Here is a 17,291-nt window from a genome sequence, read left to right as displayed (position 1 = left end):
CTTTTGGGCTAGTATGCTTTGCTGAAGCACGCTGCCATGATGGGGAGCCTCACATGGCAAGGAACTGAGAGTGGGCTTCTGGTCCATAGCCTGTGATGGAACGAATTCTGCCAACAACCATGTCAGTGAACTTGGAAGAGGGCCCCCAACCCGAAATGTGCCCCAAGATGTGCTTTGAGATACCTGCAGCCCCAGATAACACCTTGAACACTGCCTGTGAGAGACCCACCTAGGCCATGCCTGAATTCCTGAGCCACAGAAACTCTGAAATGATAAGCATTGTTTTTTTTTTTTTTTGGCTGCACCTTATTATTTTTTTGGCAGCAAGTGGGATCTTATTTCCCTGACCAGGGATCGAACCCACGGACCCTGCAGTGGAAGTGCAGAGTCTTAACCACTGGACCACCAGGGAAATCCCAATAAACATTATTTTAAGGCACTAAATTTTGTGGTAATTTGTTATGTAGCAACAGACAATGAATATGGGTACCCTTAGCTCCTGAAAAACCAACTTCACCAGGGTTTCTCACTCCCTGCGGAGTCAAAGGTAAATCTCCTGGGGTACTTAGTGGAAGAGCTATGCAAAGGCATCACAATTCTCCCAGCATGGAACTCCAGAACCTCCACTAGATCCTCTGTTCATGCTCTGCTGGCATCAAGATGTTGTCAGGTATGGATTCCTAGGGCCCCAGTATACAGAGGGAAGTTCTTAAGGGGTACCTGTGGGGGCTGTTCCAATATTCACAGTTCAGCTCTTTTGCTGTTGTTTGGTCGCTCAGTCATGTCTGACTCTTTGCGACCCCATGCACTGAAGCACACCAGGCTTCCCTGTCCTTTACCATCTCCTGGAGCTTGCTCAAACTGATGTCCATTGAGTCAGTGATGCCATCCAACCATCTCATCCTCTGTCGTCCCCTTTTCCTCCTGCCTTCAATATTTCCCAGCATCAGAGTCTTTTCTAATGAGTTAGCTCTTGGCATCAGTTGGCCAATGTATTGCAGCTTCAGCATCAGTCCTCCCAATGAATATTCAGGATTGATTTCCTTTAGGATTGACTGGTTTGATCTCCTTGCAGACCAAAGGACTCTCAAGAGTCTTCTCCAGCACCACAATTCAAAAGCATTGATTCTTCAGTGCTCAGCTTTCTTTGTGGTCCAACTCTCACATCCATACATGGCTATTGGAAAAAATATAGCTTTGACTATATAGACCTTTGTCAGCAAAGCAATGTCTCTGCTTTTAAATATACTCTCTAGGTTTGTCATAGCGTTTCTTCCAAGGAGCAAGCATCTTTTAATTTCATGGCTGCAGTCTAATTTCAGGTCTTGAGGACTTCTTAATATGAATCACAATCCATGGAAAAACTGTTGCAGTGTCTCTCTTCTTACTTGTCCCATGGATGGTGCATAACTAGTAAGTACCCTTCCATGCACAGAGGTTAATGCATTTCCTACAATGATGTCAGAGGGCTTTAAGGTGTGATTCACTTGCAGAAGTTCAGTTAAGAAAGATTGACCTAGATGGCATCACAGACATCCCTCCATTCCATGAACACAAGGCCATGTGGCAGAGCACTTGTTCTCAGGGTGGGCCTATTTAGGCCAATAAAAACATTTCCTTGTACCAACCATCGCCTTGTTCTTGGTTGAATCTATCTGTCAGGCCAGTTCGAGGTCTGCAGTTCAATTCCTGCTCCTCAGAGGACCCTCTAGATTTCTTAGCCATCTACTTTCATTAGCATCAGGTGTATAAGAAAAATCTACATCTTGACAATTCTAGAGCACTTCCACTGTCATTATTAACTGCAGGCTGTAGATCAGAATGGTGATCTCCTAAGTCAATTCTGCATTTTCCTGGCGATGTACTATAAGAATGCCCCAAAGGGTCTTTGCTGACAAACTGGGAAGCTAACTGGCGCAGGGAGTCACCAGGATGTAAAGGGCCACGTTGTCTGGAGGCCCCCAAAGGCTCAGTCTCTGCCTCTATTTTGCAGCCCAGAGTAGATGTAAGATCTTTCCCTCTTTGGCTCCATATAAACTCCGGGACTGCTGCCGTACTGGATGGGAAAGGACCACAGAGCTCCTCTGGTGATCAGTTCCTACACTGTGAGCTGCTGGACTGTATTTCCAAGAGAAGTCTGTGCATGCTCTGTGAATAAAGTCTATAAGAGTTGGGACTTCTCTGGTGGTCCAGTGGTTAAGAATCTGTCTTCCACTCAAGGGATGTAGGTTCTATCCCTGGTCAGGGAACCAAGATCCCACATGTCTTTGGGCAGCTAAGCCCGTAAGCCACAACTACTGAACCTGTGCACTCTGGAGCCCACCCTCCGCAAATAAAACCTGACACAGCCAAATAAATACATAAATATATTTTTAGAAAGTCTACAAGAGTCAGATAAGTTTGGTGCATGAGAAATACTGGAAAACTATTAGAATACTTTTTTGGTGATTCATCCTTGCACACTGAGACTTCCACTAGCCTCTATTAACCAAGCTTTGACCTTGCCCTGTAATCCTTCACATATAACGGGAACTCTATATTTAAGGGATATACTGAACCACTTAACCTCCTACCACACAGAATTTTGTAGGACACAGATTTTAAAACACACTGCTTCCAGCTCTCTTTTTTTTAAGATGTGTAAACTGAGGCCCAGAACAGTGGGTGAATTGACCCGCAAAGATCACGCCTCTAGGTAGTGGCCAAGCTAAGATCTCCTAGTTCTTGTCTATTGAACTGACTGCTTCCTTAAAGCACTTAGGCTTGGTTGGGGGTGTTGTTGGGGGGGTCACGGGGTACTTTGAGATGGCTGACAGCAGCCCCAGTCCATACAGGGTTACTGGCCACTGCTTTCCAGTGGTCTTTATCAGCCTGTCCCCTCAAAACATTCCCACCAAACTCCCTATTATTTCTCTATGTCGCTCAATCTACACTTGATCTTAGCCAAAAGGCCAAGAAGCGATCCATGTTGCTAAATCTAACAGAAACTTTTCAGTCTTTATCTTGCTTGTCAACTCTGTAGTAGTTAATATTGAAGGTCACACATATCATTAAATGTTTGGTTCTTTGCCCTTGGCTCTGGTGAAATCACCCTAGCATGGCTCTCCCCTTCTTAAGCTATTTCTTGGTTTGGTTTTCCTTTTCTTTCTCCCCTCTGAAATTCTGATGTTCCCCTCCAGAATTCTCTCCTAAGCCATCCTCTTCTCAATCTTCCTTTTCTTTAGATTATTTTACTTGTTTCTAAGCCTTCAATTTCCCATCTGTTTGCTAATGATCCCAACCCTAACCTTAACCTGATGAACATCTTCTTTTGAATGTCCCCACGTGATGACCTTTTCAGCTGCCCTCCGCCTCTCTCACCTTGTCCAAGTCTGCTGACCCTTCCATGTTTCCCAACTCACCACCTATCACGTGCCCAAACCCAAGAGAGATTCTCAAATCCTGCCTCCACCTCCCCGACATCCAATCTCACTAAACCTAGTCCTGTCAATCCTTCTTACTTATCTCCTGACCTGGCTGTTTCTCTCTATTCCCTTCATGTCTTTGCGGGATTATTGCAGCCACTTCCTAGCTGACTTTATCCCTAACCAATCTCTCCTGCATGCCGCAGCTAGAATGATCATTCCAAACTGTACATCTTTAACATGTTTCAACACTGCCCAAGTGCTCACAAAATAAAGTTGAAACTCCAAATCACCGCTTACCATCCTTGGTGACCCGGCACCACCTCTGACTCCTCCCGTCACATCCTCCAATTTTCAGCCACGTTCTGCCTGACCTGCTCTTTCTCCCTCTGGACCTCTGAAGGTGCTGCCCCCCGTCCGATGCGTCTGGAATGCATTCTCCTCTTTTCCCAGGCCTGGTTATTTTCTCCTCTTCTAATCCTGGCTTGGAAGGTACTTCCCCCAGAAGCCTTTCTTGACATCTAAGGCTTTTCTAATGTGCTCCCCTAGGACTCTGCACTCCCCCTACCAGTGCAGTTTATGATCAGGCATTGGGAACTACTTCTCTGTCTCCTCTGCTGATTGTTAGCTGCAGAGAAACCCAGGGCTCGTTTGTAGTTCTAACTTCAGTACCTGGCATGGTGACTAAACACAGTAGACATATATAATAAACATCTGAATAATGAGTGGGTGGATGAGTGGGGGAGGAAGCAGGTGAGGCTTTCATGGGGTCAAAGCCAGAGGAAAAAATGTCCCTTGCCAGGTGACAGGTTACACCAGCTCAAGGAAGTTGCAGAACTGCAAGTTGGGTGAGGTGCCAAGGTGAGTCATATAGAGGAGACCAAACAAGTCCCAAAACTGAGAATGGTACCATGTGGGGAAAACAGGGAGCCTCTGGCTCACACTGTCCAGGGAGACATCTGGGATAGTCATCTCGTGTCTGTGGAGGTTCTGAGGCATTTTGTGTTGCAGTGAAAATACTCAGCTGTGTTTAAAACACTGGGATGTTCCCCTTGTTCAATGAGTCCTGGGGATGAACAATGCTTCCTTACATGGGAGGGAAGAGACGGAATCCTATCCAGTAGGGCTGCCAGACGTTAGCTCGGATGCTCTCTTCTCCCAGACCTGCACTGTCCAATATGGTAGCCACCAGCCACATGCGGCTATTGAGCACTTGAGATAAATCAGAATGGAGATACACTGTAAGTGTGCAATACACACAAGATTTCCAACACGGATACCAAACATAAGATATCTCATCAGTAATTTTTTGACATTGATTATACGTCAAAATGATACCCATGAATGGTGGTAGTGCTGGTGGTTTAGTTGCTAAGTCGTATCTGACTCTCTGCAACCTCATGGACTGTAGACTTTCAGGCTCCTCTGTCCATGGGATTTTCCAGGCAAGAACACTGGAGAGGGTTGCCATTTTCTTCTCCAGGTGATCGGGTTAAAATAATATATATTATTAAAACTAATTGCACTTAAAATTTTGCTTTTTAAAATGTGACTATTAGAAAATTTTAAATTACCTACATGGCTTACATATATTTCTATTAGACACTATTGTCCTAGGTCATTACTAGAGCTTGTATATAATGCAAATTAAAATTTCAACATTAGTGTCAGACAATAGTTTCTAGATACTGGGTTCTTTCATGTGAGCAAAATAAAATTTTCAAAAATTATCAAGGCCATTATTAGGCTTGCACCATTTTCTTTTGCAGCAAAAATATATTTTAAAACTCTCAGCATCTAGCATCATTGTTATTTCATCAAAGAAAGGGTGTTTAAATACTCAAAAGGCCACAACCTCAGAATAATTAAAAGCACTATAAACTGTAAAATTAAATTTTGAGAAAATCTCCCTCAGCATCTCCTCCTTTCCCCAACTCTACAGATCAGATCTGCACAGATATATCAAATGGTATCTGAACATATAGTTCAAGCATTTGTTCCACTAAATAACAATGCACCTATGTCCACCCTGCACAGACAGTGTGGACACTAAACACAGGAGACACGACATCACCACACTTGCTCTGGAACCAACATCAGCTCTGTTCTTGGTGCTGCTGATAGGAATGAGTTGGTATGGTTTTTCCAATCTCTAGCCCCAATTTGGGCTTCCCTGGTAACTCAGCTGGTAAAGAATCTGCCTGCAATGCAGGAAACCCTGGTTCAATTCGAGTCCAGAAGATCCCTTGGAGACGGGATAGGCTACGCACACCAGTATTCTTGGGCTTCCCTGATGGCTCAGATGGTAAAGAATCCACTCGCAATGCGGGAGACCTGAGTTCAATCCCTGAGTTGGGAAGATTCCCTGGAGGAGGGCATGGTAACCCACTCCAGTATTCTTGCCTGGAGAATCCCCATGGACAAACGAGCCTGGCTGGCTACAGGCCATGGGGTTGCAAAGAGTGGGACGTGACTAAATGACTGAGCACCACACAGCACAGCCCCAGTTTATCTCCTCACGCACTACTGCCACCCAAGCAATCACGTGCTATCTGGGCTCAAGACACACACCTGACCTGCAGAATGAGGACACCTCTGGTCACATTTAGACCTCCTAGAAATGACCACGGCTCCAATCCGCACCACTGTGTTTTCCTAGACAACTAATTTTGGCCTTTTTTTGAGCAGCCCCTTTGAAGGGAGTGGAACACTGAGGTCTGGTGGAAACCACAGGGAAGTAGCCGCACCGTTTTCCCAAGAAGATCGGCTGTTCTTAGGAAGCTGCAAAGAGGCTTCTCTTGGGATGCTGCCAGGCCCCATGTCAGTTGGTACCAAGCACCACCCAGACGGTAACTGGGTGCCCGCATATGTGCATGTGTGTGCGCAGGGCAGCATGTTCTCAAAAGACAAGTGCAGAGTCTAGCCAGGACCCGGAAGTGTGGAGGTGGGCCAAGGCTTATTTTTGAAATGTTTCCTGAAAAAGATTCCTCGGTGTCTGAGACTAGGGCTTCTCCAAGTCTTATTTTAGTCCTGCTTGAATCACATTACACAGTAGTAATAAAAGATAACAGCGACGGAACCCTATGTCTCAGGTATTCTTCCAAGAGCTTTAAATCTGCAAAATCATTCCCTGAGGAAGGTGCTCTGAGACCATCATGGAGAAGACTGTGAGGTCACAGTCAGTAAGCAGCCACATCTCGATGTCACACCAGATGGCCTGGCTCCCAACTCTGAGCTCTCATGCTCCACTAGAATGCCCCTTGATGATCAGCCAGCTCCCTCACTTGAAAACCTTTGGTTCATATTGACCTTTCTCTCTGTCTTTGTTCTTGAAGTCTGCACGCTGGAAGGTACTGGAAAGATGGAAAATCACAAGTCTGGCTGTCCAGAAGGAAGGATGTCCCCCCTTGATCTTTCTGAGCTATTTCCTGGTATTTATTAGACATTTCAGCTAAAGGATCAGAGAAGAGTCATTCCTTCCCTTTACCTGAAGGGGGAAATGTTCCTCTAACTGAAACAGCTGAGGTAAGATACCCTAGTGACTCCAGGGATGTGGTCAGACCCAGCACACTGAGATCTGGAATGATCTGCTTGAAGGCCAAGCATCTCTTATTCTCCAGGGAACTCACAGTGGTGGCCTTGTGGAAGGTCTGAGCTGAGGAGGTAAAAAGCCAAGACTTCTCATGCCTGCCCACACCCTTCTAGACGGTTGGTCCATCCCCAAGTTAGTCATGCACCAACTTTTACCTCCATCCCTTTATTCTCACTCCCCTGTGCCCAAGCCTGGCCCACCCCCATGGTCTGTGGGACTGCAACGGCCTTCTGACTGCACCTCATCTCATTCCTTCCCCCCAATCTTCCATATTAATCTTCCTAACATCCTGCTTCACATATCTAAATCTCCCTACCTTTGGTAGTTATCTAAGCTAAACCTTGGCTGCATCCCAAAGCCCCCACCATTGTGTTAGCCCTGCCTGATAGTTCCCTCACCTGAGCCTTCTAGCCCTACTAACCCAGTCCACTCCTTCTTGGTCATAACTGCACCATGATCTCCACATGCCCCCCCATCCAGCCATCATCCTTTCTATAGATGCCTCTATTTGTGCAACGTTCAGCCCAGGTCAGTGCCTCCATTGCACTTTTCATGGGCTCCCTGGCCTCCCTCCCACTTCTGCACAGCTGTGCGATCTTCTCCATGGGTAGTGGCCACGTTTCTACTGCTTGATGTTCCCATGGGCCAGATCGTCAACTGACTGCAGTCACTTTCCTCCTCTCTAAACCCCGGATCATAGCAAAGTTGTTGTGAGGCTTAACTGAAAGAACATATATAAGGTGCCTACCACGTGTCAGGGGAATAGTTTGATCAATAAATGTTGGCTGATTATGGTCCTGGATTTATGTGCTAACACAGAGAATTCTTTGTTGAGTGAAGGTGGTTTTAAATTTCCTGTGATTTGATTTTCTCCCTCTGCTCTGAGGATTCATTCCCACGCCTGCACTTGCAAACCCTGATGCTTTCAGATCGTTTGAGAATGAATCCAGTGGGGTGTTCTTTGAATCCATCAGTCTTCAGTTGAGACTGATGAAGCATCTGAGTGCCAGGTACTCTGCAGGGCTCTGGAGGGGGGTGCAAAGATAAGCCAGCACGCCTGCCCAGGTCGTTCAAGGAGAGGAGAGGGAGAGCTTGAAACTGGGGTAACGGGTGCTGCTCAGAGGTGAGCATGGGAGTGGGAGGTGCTGCCCTACTTGGCCTGAGGGGGCACAATGTCTCCCTGGAGTGGGGACCCCACCCACCCGGGTTCCTGAAAGGTGAGAGAGCATCCCGAGCAGAGAGGGCTGTGAAGATGAGAAGGTGAGAAGGCACGAACCCTCGTGCACAGTCAGGCAGCTGCAAGCCTGGGCCTGGCTGCGGTGGGCGTGGCTTCAGGGGCGGGGTGAGCTGGCAGCAGGGCAGGGCTTTGGATGGGGCTCCATGCATCCGCCTCTGGGATGCTGTCCATGGAGGAGGCGTGGAGGGTGGACGGGTGTGGGACCACAGCCCAGTGGGAGGGCGGCTGGGGGCTGCTGCTGTCACCCAGGTAGAGGGGGCACCAATGAGCAGGGAGCAAAGTCAGAAGCCAAGAGCTATCCAGGAGGTGGACTCAACAAATCAAGGGTGGGCGAGGAGCCGGGGCACCAAAGGCTTGAGTTATAGGGCGGGCAGTGGGCTTGCCCTGAGACGGAGACATGAACGCAGCCTGGGTACTTGGTGTCTTGAGAGGCAGGCTCAGCAAGGCTTGCGGCGAGGGAAAAAAGGAAGTGTCTACTTAATGAATCAAGCAGGGACAGGGAGAAGCGGGAAAACCGGAGAACAGAGGTAACGATGCCTGATGGGCTGGCTTCAGGGTCACTGGGAGGGTGAGGTGAGCTCAGGAGGTGAGAGCTGTTGGATATAATCTGCTTCAGTCCAACGTAAGTGGCTCCTCTTACTGCGTCCAGGACACCCAGGACTCCGCAAGGGGCCTCTGCTGATTGTGCCCCTCGCCAGCCCAGATGGAAGCCTGGCTGCTACATGATTCCACAGGTCCCCCAGCAGAGCCCTTCTTCTGTCACATCACACATTCCTCAGTGAGTTTTCCTGGCACCCTGGGGCCCAGGGCTCATGTCACTTCATCCCACTGTCTGTCACCAGGACCACACGGGTGGCCTCCTTCCCACGGCTTCTCCCACCCACAGCTGTCATCTCCTCTCTGCTCTTTTCAGCTCTTGTCAAACACATTTTGTACTTCCTGGCCCCCAGCCCTGAAATCACTCCCTCTGCTGGCCTTGGCATCTATCCCTAGGATCTGAAAAGTGCAAATTTTACCAGACGCGGCATTGCGATTGCCTCATGGCTTGTTTCACGTTCTCATTTTCAAAGTAAGTCTGACATTCAGGCAAGTGAAGTGTTGGGTGCTGAGAGCCAAGGCTGAGGCAGGACGCTCTCTGCACAACTTCCCTGCCCCCGTCCCCTCCACCCCTGCCTACCTAGCTCTCGGAGAACACCGTGGGGGGCAGGTGCCAAGCCAGGACCTCTCCAAACTTACCCACGTCGCCCCTTTCTCCTGGTTTCAGTCACCCTCTCCCACCTCCTGGACCTACTTTTGCCCACAGCTGCGAAGCAGTGAAAAGACCCCAGGGTCTGAGTGCTAATGCTGGTCCTCAGACTAATACCAGTTTGCTCATGACCACAGCTAATAGTCACCACATGCTTACAAGGGGTTAAAGACCAGGCTCTGCATTTGACATGGATGGATTTGCTTACCCCCACAGCAACCCTGGGTACCATTATTATTCCCATTTTAAAGATGAGGAAACTGAGGCTTAGGAGTTGAGTAACTCACACCAGGATCAGCTGGTAAGTGGCAAAGATGCTCTCTCTCCAAGTTCACATGGTGAGGAAACCTACCTGCCACTTAGCCAACCAGTAGCCTTGCCTGGGCCTCTGTTTCATCCACTGAGAAATCACAATGGCCCCTTCACCCAGAGGGTACTGAGGACATCAAGGGCAGGAGATGTGAGAGGGCTTAGGAAAGTCTCCTATAAATATAAGATGTGATTATCCTAATCTGAGGGACTCACCACAAGGTTCAGCCTTTCACTGAGAAATTGCGGCAGGTGTCCTGAGATCCCCTGGGCCTCATCGAGCCAGTCCTGCCAGCCTTGTTTCTCCCTGCATTAGGGGCATCACACCACAAGTGTTCTTCAAAGTGTTAGTGGGTAATGGTAACTGCACATGCCAGCATCCTGGGTCTTAAAGGGAAAGAAGCCACATGTTCCAACTTCCTATACTTAGACTGAAAATTGTGGGCAGGCCAGTTTGCAGTCTGCAGTCAAGTTGCCATCCACGTGACATGTCAACTCCAGGGGCAAACAGTTTTGTTGTCATTGTGTTTAAGAGGTCCTGAGATGTTCAAATAAGTGCAAAGACTGTGTTAAACCAGCTTACATTTGGATCTCCAGTTGGGAGGGAGTCTGGTCACCTCCACTGAGGGGAAGGCATGAGAGGGAGGGGGAGGTCATGCATGGAAATGGCCATGGCAGCAAATTAAAAGGATGGTTCTATGGGTTCTGTGGGACCCTTGCCTCCTGTGTGTGAGAAGAAGGATTAATCCAGGGCTTTGAGGAGTAGGGAGGTGCTGCTAAGACAGAGGGAGTCCTACATCTGGAAACTGCCTCCAACCTGAACCCCTTTCTAAGTCACTTCTGGCATGTACTGGCGGAGTATCTTCCACCAGCAGCAGAGCTAGAGGTAACCTTATTCACAGTCTCTGAGCTACTTCTCACTTCTTGTGTGTGTGTGTGTGTGTGTGTGTGTTTGCACTCAGTTGTTCAGTCATGTCCAACTCTTTGCAACCCCATGGACTGAAGCCGCCAGGCTCCTCTGTCCATGGGATTTCCCAGGCAAGAATACTGGAGTGGGTTGCCACTTCCTTCTCCAGATCTTCCTGATCCAGGAATCAAACCCATGTCTCCTGCATCAACAGGCAGATTCCCACTGCATCACCTGGGAAGCTCTCTTACTTCTTACAGGTGAAGAAACATACCCAGAGAGCTGAGGAGTTGGGAAGTAACTTAGACGAAACTCCACTCTTCTCATGCTCAGTCCAGCTGTTTCCCCCATTTTATCACGCTGCCCAGATACAGGACAAAATGCCAGAAACTAATCAGAAGAGGAGCAGATGACTGAGTACGGACTAAGAGCCAGGCTTCGTGTTTGGTTCCTGGGCAAAGGACATAGCAAGATGGACAGGGGAGGAGCAAGACCCTTGATCAAGTATGCAAGTAGCTAATATGCTTAGGAAGAGGTACTCCACTTCACTGATTAGCAGGGAAAGGCAGACTTAAACCACAGTGATACACTACTGCTCAGGCTCTAGAAAGGCTAACATGAAAGAGACAGACACTAGCAAACGACCGGCAACAAAGCTGCGGAGCCGCTGGAATTCTTGCATTGCCAGTGGGGTGGAAATGGTATGACCACTTCCTTAGATGTTTGACAATATCTAGAAAAGCTGCCAGGGACACACCCTACAGGAACCTATATGCCTGTTCGCCAGGAGATAAATAAAAGGTTACTCATAGGCGATCTATCAGAAGAATCTCACACTGGAAAAACCCTAAATAAGCATTAACAGTAGACTAGATATACAAATTGTAACACTTTCCTCCAAAGGAATACTATACAGCACGAGAATGAACAAACTGTCTCGCAAAATGTGACTGGAATTCACACATCTCTCCCACCTCACCTCCGAGTAAACTCCGAGGTCTAAGACCCAACACCCTACCCTGAAAATGTCAGAGCCTCAGAGCCAAGATCCCACACTGCACTCCACCTCCTTGGGCAGGCTCCCAATTCAAACTGAGCTTGGTCTCTCCACCAGCAGGGGCTCTCAGAATATTGTGCTGCCCAAGGATATGTTGCCCAGGGCATCTCTCAGGGTTGCTACAATGATAAGACAGGGCCAGTGTGAAAGTGAAAGTGGTCCAATGTTTACTGAATTAACTATAAGGGAAATCTGTCTGAAACTCACAGAGCAGACCAGGATTGGGGGGAGGGGGTGAGGGAAGAGCCTACAGGGTCAGCAGGCAAGAGACATAGGACCAGAGTGGAAGGAATCCTGGCACAGAGACACCTGCTGTCTCAGCCTCTGTGGTGTTTCTTCCCCCGGACCCTGGTGAGAACCCCTTCCCGGCCCTGCAGGTGGTCCTCAGGGCAGCAGACATAATTCTCCTGCTGAGATTCCAGGCTGTTGGGAAACTCCTCCCACTATTCCCCTCAAAGCTCTTTGAAACTCTGAAGTGCTCTGGAGTGAAGCGCTCTCAGAACTACTGTCACCAGGCTCACAAACTCCTGTGCTGAAAAATGGTGCACAGGAGCGGCCAGAATGCAGTGGATGGGCGAGCCTGTTTGCAAAGCTAAGTGTCTGTGATGGGTTTCCCCTCGCCTCCCTCCACCTTGATGTGGACTCACCAACTCTGTGCTGAGCTAGTGGAATCGCCTTGACTCTGAGGGAATATGAACATTTTTTATGCTTAGCCATTTCAACCACAAAGATTTTTATCCTATTACCACTAAGTGACGAGTACAAGGAGAGAAATTATGATCATCTTCGACAGCCATTCCAACTGAGTAAATACAAGGAAGGAGAAATGCAATCCTAGACAGGGCCACAGCCCCTTCATTTCCCAGGATGGAAAAGAGCAAAGGAAAAGTGTCTTCCCGGTGAGATGTATCGAAGTGTGGAATTTTCCCTCCAGGCAAGCAATGGGCATCCCACTGTTCGAACCATTTAGCACCGCACTGGACAGAGCCCAGGAGGATATGCCGAGGGGAACACTCAGACACAGCCTGGCCAGGGGGAGGTGAACTAACGAGGCTTCCCAGCTCTCACCAACACCACCCCCCACCAGCCCATAGCTTCTGGGTGCATCCACCCTGCCACCTGCTCCCCTGCAATCAAAGCAACCCCATAATAATCATTGCCAGGCAACAGCAAAAATATACATGTGCTTTATCAAAATATTTTCCCCCTTCTCAAGGGGTATGCCTCACTTAATGGCTTCCTGTCTGCCAGACGTTTTATGTGCTACTTGGATGATGGCAAATCCAGCTGTTGTCACCAGAATGTGGTGATGGGTGGGAGCGCCAGGCCTGGGAAACAGGGACTATTTGCTGGACTAGTCAATGCTTTATAAATAGCGGAACTCCCCTGGGAAATCTTCTCAGATTCACCCCAGCTAGACACTGTCTCTTCCTCACGTTGAAATAGTTATTTATGGCACTCCACCCCCACCCCATCCCCAACACAGGCAGCCACATCTATTCACCCTTGTGACCACTAGAAATTAAGGCTCTCATCCACATTAACAGAACTATGGGCCTTAGGGGAAAATTTGGATGCTCTGATGAAGCACCCGTGTAGTCTTCACATGAGACCAAGGCGGGTGGGAGAGCAGAGTGTATGTATGTATTTATATATGAAAAAGAGAAGGTCAACCATGGAAGAACGAGCGCATCACAACTGTGCGGCACTCAGGGAGTGAGAAAGCTTCAAGGTTACCTGGTTCAAGCACAGATGAGAAGACAAACCTAAGACGGGGCAGGGATGGGTGGAAGGCCATTGCTGGTCACCTTGCTCAGCTCCTCTCACTGGGCTTGAATCGGGGATGAGGAGATGGAGTGGCAGCAAAGACATGACTGAAGACCCAAGACAGCAGCTTTCTGTCTCAAGATTGTGAAAATGTCAAGTGTTACATAAGGAGTGGGGTGGGCAGGGAGAGGTTGATAACCTCATAGGGTGAATGAATAGATTCACTGGAAACTGTAGTCACTCATTTCTAAACTATCCTCACCACCTACCCCATGGACCCTAAGACTCCCATAAACCCTGGAATGGGGAGTTCAAAACCTTCCCTAGTCTTATTTCTTACTCTTCAACTCAGTCATTCCAGGCTACAGGAAACCCCACTGCCTCCCATAAAATACCATGGACTCCATGGGAAAAAGGACCAAGAGAAAGATGATGAGTCTGATCAATTTCACACGGAGGATCAAGCCCCCTGCCCCTCCGAGGCTTCTATCACATGATGCCCCAATATGACTAGTTTCTCAGGGGTTCCATCCCCCAGTGCATTGGCTTTTCAGCCAGCACAGCGGGCTGTTGGTGAAACCCTCACAGCCTTCCTCCTTTCTCCCCTCCTCACTCCACCTGTGCAACTGTGGATTCCTAGGCCATGCCCCCCAGTGCCCGCCCTCTCAGCAGCACCTGCTCTAATGCTCAGCTAATAGTTCTGGGTCTCAGGCACTGTCCTAATGCATCCTATAACTCACAATGCAATTACTGTGGTAGTGAAATTGGAAGCAAATTTAATAAGCTCAGCCCCCTCCCCCATGCTGTTTCTTCACTCTTCTCTTTTCAGTAATGAGAATTCTTTAAGGGAAAAGGCCTTTTTCCCTTTAACGGAGGCTATTCTCCTGATTCCTTATCTGAAGCCCATGAGGATGGGAGGATATGGAGAAGGGGACTTCCTCTAGCTCCTTTTGTCCTGTTTACTCGTAAGGCAGATGGGAAGAGAGCAGTCAGTTGTCTTTCCAGGCTTACTCTCCCTTTCATCTGCTCAGCTAACATTTATTGAATTCCTATCACACATCACAGATTTCTCCCCCTAGAGGGCAACTGGTGTCATAACTAGTTGAACCTTAGTTGCAAGGCATGATGGGAAAAGGGAGAGGTTAAACTGTGTCTATGGAGTCGGGTCCCCAGGGTGGGCCAAGAGCTATAGTAGGAGCTTCTTGGTAAAGGTGATGCCAGTTGCCAACAGGATGGCAGCATATTGACCCTTGTGGTTAAAGAAACTGAGAGGAGGGGGCAGGAAGGAACCAGAGAAGCCAGAGGTCTCCAAACAAACTGAGACAAAGCCTGTCTCCTGGACAGAGGCAGAGGGGTGCAGAGTGTAGGCAAATAAGCATCTTTATTCCAGGGCCTACTGTCTACTCAAACCCAGGGCCTCTAAGCTGAACCCACCCACCAACCATGGACTTCATCTGATCCACAAAAGGAAGCCGCAGCGCCAGCTGATGCTCTGTGGTTTACAAATTTAAGCAGGCATCAGAACCACTGGCGGTGTATGCTGAGACACAGGTCACCAGGCCCCACCCCAGAGCACCTCACTCAGTAGTTTGGGGGGAAGCTTAGAATCTGCAGTTCTAACTGGCGATGTTGATCCTGGTCTCCTGGAGCACCTCAATCAGTAGTTATGGGGGGAAGCTTAGAACCTACAGTTCTAACTGGTGATGCTGATGCTGGTCTCCTGGTCTGGGAAACCACACTTTGAGAACTATCGTTCTAAGCCTTTGCTATTCAATGTGAGCCCTGGACCATCCGTCAGCAGAACCTGGGAGTCTGACAGGAATGCAGACTCTCAGGCCCCACCGCAGACCTGCTGAATCGGTGTGACAAGAACCTCAGATTATTTAAGTTCAAGAAACACTTACCTGCGGTGGCGATTCTCAATCCTGGCTGCTCACTGGCATCACTTGGGGAGCTTAGAAAAGAGATGCTTCAGCCGGTTGGAGGCTGGCATCAGCATTTTTTAAAAGTTCCCCAAGTAATTATTAGGAGATGCCTGGATTGAGAACTGCTGGGACTCCCACTCATGACTAACACTCCACACCCATTTTTCCAGCACTGAACTTACCCCTCATGACTGTGGGGAGGGGTCGGGAGGAAGTACCTGAAAAGACGAGTATCTGGGACCACCCGGTTGCTGGCGATCCGCTCACTCTCCCGCTGGTTGAAAGCATACAGCTTATAGGGATCGTCGCCAACACGCCACTTCTTGGCATTCAGATACCGCCGCTCATCAAACTGGTCCCATAGGTCATCCCAATCACCATCCGAAATCTACGGGACATGAAGGGGAAGTCGGTGAGGACGGCTCCGGGCCCTCTCAGCTCCCTCTGTCAGTGCCCAGAGACCAAGCATGTGCCAGCAAGGTTCAATGCAAAGATGGGGCAGATGTAGGACTTTAATAAAACCATCAGCAGTAATAATAAATGATGATGACGACAATGGCAGCTACCATTTAATGAGTGCTGTACTCATATACCAGGCACTGGGTTAGGACCTATACACACTTATATCATGTAATTCTCATAATTTTAGGAAATGGATGTTGCTCATATTCCCAATACGCAGACAAGGAAGCCGTCTCAACAGCCCAAGCACCTTGCTCAAGATACCACAATTTGGAAGCAACAGGGCTGGGACTTGGATTCTAGAATACTAACCCCAGAGGCCACCTCTCTGGGGGTAATTTTAGACACGTGATGGAAAGTGCCGGCACAATGGCTGACACATAGTAGGTACACAATGACTGCCATTCCCTGCTCTGCCAAAGGGGGGCAGCAATGGAAAGCAAGTGATCCATCTATAACGGCGGGGGGGGGGGGGGGGCGGCGGTGATACCTGCTGGACAGACACCTTGTGTGTTCCTTCCTTCCTCCAACCCAGGCTGCTGCTGCTGCTAAGTCGCTTCAGTTGTGTCCGACTCTGTGCGACCCCACAGACAGCAGCCCACCAGGCTCTTCCGTCCCTGGGATTCTCCAGGCAAGAATACTGAAGTGGGTTGCCATTTCCTTCTCCAATGCATGCAGGCATGCTAAGTCGCTTTAGTCTTGTCTGATTCTAGGCGACCCTATGGACAGCAGCTAACCAGGCTCCTCTGTCCACAGGACTCTCTAGGCAAGAATACTGGAGTGGGTTGCCATTTCCTTCTGCAACCCAGGAATCTATAGTTATTTTTAAGAAGCCTCCAAGGGGGAGCAAGTAACAACCCTCATCATATGAGGAGACAGCACATTAGAATGTGTAAAGCGATTTCTGCATTCATCATCTTGATTCATTCTCACCAAGACCCTCTGCAGGGTAGGGAAGACAAAGTTTCAGAAAGGTTACTGGCTTGTCTGAGGTCCCCCGGCGGATGGTGGCAGAGCAAGCCCAAGCAGAGCTCTGACTCTTGGACCCTCCAGCGCAGAGGAGGCAAGGAGATTCACACAGGGGGAGGCCGGTTCCTGCCCAGACCCCGGGCTGCCGCCTCTGTCCTGCCCACCCAGCTCTGCAGCCACCAGAGATTCCTCACAGCCAGTAGGGGGTCTGGGCTTCAGGGCCTCTGCAAGCTGGGTGCTTCCCTTGATAGTCACTGCCCAGTGGATGCTAGTACTGCCCCCACTAGGGGAGAGGCAGTCTGTATCAGCAAAGCTCAGACCTTTTAGGTTCAAGAAAGCCAAAAGAACACTGCATCTGGAAAAAACTATTGACCAGGCCCTGACCTGGACCATGAGGGCTGGAGCCCCGGGGCTGG

The 17,291-nt window shown here is 48.9% G+C and overlaps 1 protein-coding gene and 1 non-coding gene across 2 annotated transcripts in view; both read right to left on the bottom strand.

Moving 5' to 3' along the window:
• The window catches only part of GALNT14 (polypeptide N-acetylgalactosaminyltransferase 14), a 215,288-nt gene that overhangs the window by 61,202 nt on the left and 136,795 nt on the right, over positions 1-17,291 (bottom strand). Inside the window, exon 2 of the mRNA NM_001192732.1 lies at positions 15,663-15,832. Within this exon, the coding sequence (NP_001179661.1) occupies positions 15,663-15,832 (170 nt within the window). The remainder of the gene's footprint in view (positions 1-15,662; positions 15,833-17,291) is intronic.
• TRNAG-UCC (transfer RNA glycine (anticodon UCC)) lies at positions 340-412 on the bottom strand. The gene has a single exon. It is a non-coding gene; the product is annotated as a tRNA-Gly (tRNA).

The sequence above is a fragment of the Bos taurus genome, chromosome 11 (assembly GCF_002263795.3).
Source record: "Bos taurus isolate L1 Dominette 01449 registration number 42190680 breed Hereford chromosome 11, ARS-UCD2.0, whole genome shotgun sequence".
NCBI lineage: Eukaryota > Metazoa > Chordata > Mammalia > Artiodactyla > Bovidae > Bos > Bos taurus.
This window is presented reverse-complemented; position numbering and strand designations above follow the sequence as displayed.